General features: G+C 39.0%; 1 protein-coding gene across 1 annotated transcript in view; it reads left to right on the plus strand.

Annotated features, from left to right (window-relative positions):
- Nucleotides 1-5,547, plus strand: part of LOC104401717 (usherin-like) — a gene marked incomplete at its 3' end in the record, with an annotated part of 99,158 nt that overhangs the window by 83,955 nt on the left and 9,656 nt on the right. The window contains exons 17-19 of the mRNA XM_010009391.1: nucleotides 1-112; nucleotides 2,390-2,662; nucleotides 4,180-4,349. The exon at nucleotides 1-112 is cut by the window's left edge and continues 1 nt beyond it. Coding sequence (XP_010007693.1) covers nucleotides 1-112; nucleotides 2,390-2,662; nucleotides 4,180-4,349 — 555 coding nt within the window. The remainder of the gene's footprint in view (nucleotides 113-2,389; nucleotides 2,663-4,179; nucleotides 4,350-5,547) is intronic.

The following is a 5,547-nucleotide window of genomic DNA, read 5'->3' on the forward strand; positions in this document are numbered from 1 at the left end:
GTAACAGTAATTACTGCACAAGCTCCTCCAGAAGGGCTGCACCCACCACTGGTAGAAACCATCAGCTCTACAGAACTGGCTGTGGAATGGTCACCACCTGAGAAACCAAATGGTAAGACATTGTGTTTGCTTTTGTAAGTCAAAGATTTTAGCAAAGAAAAAGCAGCGGTTTCTCAAATCTGGTTAGAATATCCTTATTCATGCAACATCAACTGAGAATGAAGTAAGGCATTGTCTTAATTTGCCTGTCTGCCACTAGATAGATCCTCAGAGTCTGCATTTTGTTCATTTGGCGTCCTGAACTCCAACTGAATGTGTTGGGTCCAGAAGCTCTTTGTCATGTTTAACCCCAACTGGCAACTAAGCACCACCCAGCTGCTCGCTCATCCCCCACGCCAAGTGGGGTGGGGGATTGATTCGGAAGGGTTAAAGTGAGAAGACCCATGGGTTGAGATAGAGACAGTTTAACAGGCAGCAAAAGCTCCACGTGCAAGCAAAATAAAACCAAGGAATTCATTCACCGCTTCCCATGGTCAGGCAGGTGTTTGGCCATACCCAGGAAATCAGGGCTCCATCATGTGTAGTGGTTACTTGGGAAGACAAACACTACCACTTCAGAAGTCCCCTCTGCCTCCTTCGCCTAGCTTTATATGCAGACCGTGATGCCATATGGTGTGAGATATCCCTTGAGTCAATTGGGGTCAGCTATCCCAGCTCTCTGCCCTCACAAATCCTTGTGCACCCCCAGCTTGCTCTCTGGTGGGGTGGCATGAGAGGCAGAAAAGGCCTTTACTCTGTAAGCACTGTTCAGCAACAACTAAAACATCCCTGTGTTACCAACTGTTTCCAGCACAAATCCAAACAAACCACAGCCCCATACTAGCTACAATGACGAAAATGAACTCTACCCCAGCCAAAACCAGCACAACCTTAGTGGCATCTGCTGCAGCAAAAATCACATTTATAGCAAAACCTTTACAGTAAAATTAATTTTTTCCTAATTTGCCAGATTGCCTAGTTCAGACAGATGTGGTGATATTGCCTGACAAAGAGTAAATAACAGTTATGGAAAAAACCCTCTAAAAATTAGCAGAGAAGTCTGGTTTTAAGACCATCCGTCATGTGTGGTAACTAATTTTATTACCAGTATAACTTTGTTAGGGATTAGGCGATTGCCAAGAGTCACTGGTCTAACTTGTGTAATAATATTTTAGGGGTTTGAAACTGAGAACGCAGCTGTTGTAGGATACTTTTGTAATGCTACAGATTTTACTGGTAAACACTTTATCTTTTATTATATGTGCAGTGGAGTTTTGTGAACTTGCGCTTATACGCAGAAGTATTTGTGCATGTGAAAACTAACATTTTGATCTGCTCACAGAATGGGCATCTGTGTATGGGGAGCTCAGCTTTCCTTCAAACATCTCATTTGCCAGCCATTACTAGATTAGGCAGGAAGAATGCCCGCATGAGAACGCCTGTATGTATTTAGAGGGGCAGTTCCTACCATGCAGGTCATGATAATTTGCTGTAAACGCTTGTCCCTCAACCTGTAGCATATACTCTTAATAGTTTATTCCGTAGACATATGCATGTAATTGCCATCAGAGGCAGATTTAAGCAATATTCTCATAGTTCTTTTGATGTCTGGTGTGGCTGGAGTTCCTGGTCTTTCCAAAGCCAAAGAGAGAAGTTGTTTCTCTCAAACAACCTCTCCAGTTCTGTGCATGAATACAGTCCCAAATATATACATTATATGGTAGTTAACAATCTCCTGGCTATGTGTCTCATCATTTCCATTGGGGAAGTCTCCAGTCAGCTTTCTTACAGTCTACTCCTACAGCTAAACTGCTTCTACAATCCATCCTATGTCATGTATCACTTACAGACCACAATACAAATTGTTTTCTTCTACTTCCAAAGTGGTGAGACCTTCCTGTGTACGTAATAGCTGTACACTGATGGAAAACTAATGCACGCACACATCTCCTATCCAGTAGTATGTTCTGTTAAACTGTTAGTCAAAAATTCCTTGCCTGTTGTCTATAAAAAAGAAATCAATAATTATCCCTTTCAAAATCAAAGGCCTGCAGCAATTTTCATTAACATTTGATCAGAACTTTAAGTTCTGAGGGTGATGGTAACAGAACTCATCCTCTAATCCAGCCAGTTGTTTTCAAATCCCAGTATCACATGGAAGGGGAAAGAAACAGTTTAATGGAAAAATTCCAAAGTGAGCATTTGGATCAAAATAGCAGAGATAAGGAAAACTTCTAATGCTATGTTTTCTCCCATGTTGATCAATGGATTCTTAACTTAAGTTTATTGGTGTTGGTATTTTAGTGGAACTCCAGAAACTGTTCAAATATGTGCATTTTTTCCTCTCTAGGTGTAATTATAAGATATGAACTTTACATGAGAAAAAAATTAAAGCCAGCTGGGAACTTTCTTCCTCCTGAAATTCGTATTTTTCAAAGCAGTGGGTGGCTCAGTCCTCAACCGGTTGTGGAGTCTCCTAATGAAAATGCTCTGGCTCCACCACAGACCACTACCACAGTCACTGATCTGGAGCCATTCACAGAGTATGAATTTTCTGTGCTAGCAGTAAACATGGCAGGTAGCATATCTTCAGACTGGATATCAGGACACACAGGAGAGGCTGGTAAGTTTTGGTTTGAATTTGTTTGATACAAATAAAAGGAAAAACTAAACTAGATTGCCTTCTTTTCTTTTCAATAAAATGTGTCTAATGATGATTCAAATAGGGTCAAATCTCATTTTTAAACTAAAGATCAGTCAGATTATCTCAGAATTTAGCATGTTAGGCAAAAAAAAAAAAGCTTCTGGTTTTTATCATAAGATCATATTGTTGAGGATAATAATCCCTGTGTTAAGAAAATCAAAGGTCTACTACAAGGTCGCAAAATCTACCAAGCAGTGCTTGAATTCTCGACTGTTTTCCCACTTGCTATTTATATGTTCTTTAAAGGGAGAAAACATGAAAAAAGGTTGGGTTTGTCACAATTTGGAGATTGTCAATTTTGTCACAAATGTAGAAACAATTGGCTTGAATAAGGAAAGTTGGCCAAGAAGGTACATATATTCAGACAGGAGGTTCTAATGAATTTTCCCAAACTGGGGCTTCGATTATAAAGCAATTTTTTGGAAGAACTTGAGCACATTGCCTTTTCAGGACTACAGTGCTTGAAACTTTTAGTATACTTCTATGGAGGTCAAGTGTCATAATAAGGACCGTTTTTTCCCCGAAGTTTAACCAGTTCATAATGGCTCTTATTATAACCTTTTTGTTGAGGTTTTCAAAAGAGCTTGCCACTCAACATGTTTGAAAGAACAGGTTTTGATGTCAAGGTTTTCATTAGAAATCTAAGGCTGGTTTTAGGCTGTTAGAGCATATGTTTTGCAATTAAACATCCCTGCTACAGTTGCTGATGCTTTTACTTGCTGTTAGCTTGGAAATCATGCCCTCAGTCACTTGCTCTTGTGAAATAGCAGGCTAAACTAATTCCCCTTTCAAAATGAGTCTTTGTGCTTCTCTGTTCTTAAATACTCTATGTTATAAAAGTGTTAAATTGTATTTGGGAAGAGGTCCATTAGTGCAGTTGTTTGTACATAGCAGAAGTGCTATGAGTTGGTATCCTATTATTACAGAGTAATCAGGTGGGGATTTAACTGCAGTGCAAACAATCCTTTTACAGATTTACTATGGAAGACAGGGGAACTGTTTTGTAAGAAGTGAGAGACATGTTAATTTCAAACTGGCCTAGCAAACAAGATTGCTTTTAAGATGCTGAAGTATTGAACGCTTTTTGCTTTTATCAGTTTTTTCCCAGGTTGCATGAAGTTTTTCTTCAAGACCTTTACATTTGTATGTACTTTCTTACCTGCTGCAGGGTTTAGGACTTTAGCGTTGATTAGTATTTCTTTGAAGGCATAGTAGGGTTTTATTCTGCATTCATGGCTAGAGTAGGAAACGACAATGATAGGTGAGGTACTTCTTATGTACTATCAAAGTGTGAAAATTCCAGTTAGACTTGACCACAAGGTTAAAGAAAAAAATAAGACTGCCAGGAATGGTGTTTTATAATTACAATCAGAAAGCTTGCATTACACACACTGGTCACTTATGTTTTAAGTGTTGCTCTATTAACTTTATTTCAGCCCCAGTGTTTATGCCGTCTCCATCAATATTCCCTCTTTCACCATATTCCCTCAATGTGTCATGGGTAAAACCTGAAGATAATTTAGCAAGAGGAGAAGTGATGGGATACAGCATCAATTTGATGACTGAACAAAGGTTCTTGCCACCAGTTTCCCAGGTATTCTTGTTAGTTGCATTAAGTTTTTCCCAACTGGTAATAGCAAATTGATGAAGTCTGATGTCCTCCTTGATATTGTGATGAATTGATTCCTTGATTTGCCGTGTATCATCTGATCTAACTTTTTCACCTATTAGTTTATCTGGAGGGCTCTCATTTCGGGTGTTAAATTGTATTCCTGAGCTGGCTTGTTTGCAATAGTGGGTGAGATTCAAAATTAGAAGGGATGAGATCAAGCAACATTTAGACTGCCTTGATCTTTGCATGTTTGCGTTCTGTATTATTGCTATGTTTGCTGATATGCTTAAAGCTGTGTTGTGTTGTAGGAATCTGTGTTTTCATTAAGAAGGTACCTGTCTGGCTTCCTGGATAATGGACAAGTCTTTGAAGTGGGGAAACCAACTTTATAAAGTCTAAATATGAGACTAAAATACGATTGTAATTTTGGGGTGACTGGGTTTGGCAAACAAGTACCATGGTAACAGTAGTAAGCTCAAAGCTTAGAAATGAGCAAAGAAACATGATAGGTATTCAGAATGTGGGAGTGGATCTGGTGCTCTGGTACTGCATTTCTTGTTTCAGAGCTCACTTTGTCTTTCAGTAGTACCACAGATGGGCCTCAGTTTGTTTGTCTGCCAAGTGGGGATACTATTGCTCCTGGGGCTGTTGTAACAATAAATAAATGTAAATTGCTTCTAGTCACAGGCTTGCAAGATTTTTTCATTTAAATAAACAACTGATAAAGGAGGTCTCTAAAATACAAGTTTATTCAGTTCCACCCTGTGATAGCTTCAAATGTGTGAAGGTATCAGTTATTCCCCTCCCTCCTAATGCCTGCTAATCATGTCATGTCACTCATTCAATGGTGGTCAGATTTCACCACTTAATAATGTCATTTTTGTCAGCTGGATTGTAGCTGTGCTGTTTGTAGTGATAACTGCACCACCACACAGTTTTATGAGGTAATAACTTTGTTTCCTCATTTATCCACTCAGGAGCTGGCTTATTACCTCATAAAACAGTGTGATGGGAAGTATTATCACCTAAATCCTAGCTTGTTCAGATTCTCCCAAATAATCTTCTCCCTCAGTTGGTCTTTGCAGGCTTTTCCGCATCCAAATGAAGCAATCTGCAAATTAAAAGACAAGTTTCTCATTAGTTAACATCTCGTCAATTAATAGGGGTAAAGATACTATTAAATAGCTGTTGT

Source organism: Nestor notabilis, unplaced genomic scaffold (assembly GCF_000696875.1).
Source record: "Nestor notabilis isolate BGI_N333 unplaced genomic scaffold, ASM69687v1 scaffold3812, whole genome shotgun sequence".
In the NCBI taxonomy this organism is placed as follows: Eukaryota; Metazoa; Chordata; class Aves; order Psittaciformes; family Psittacidae; genus Nestor; species Nestor notabilis.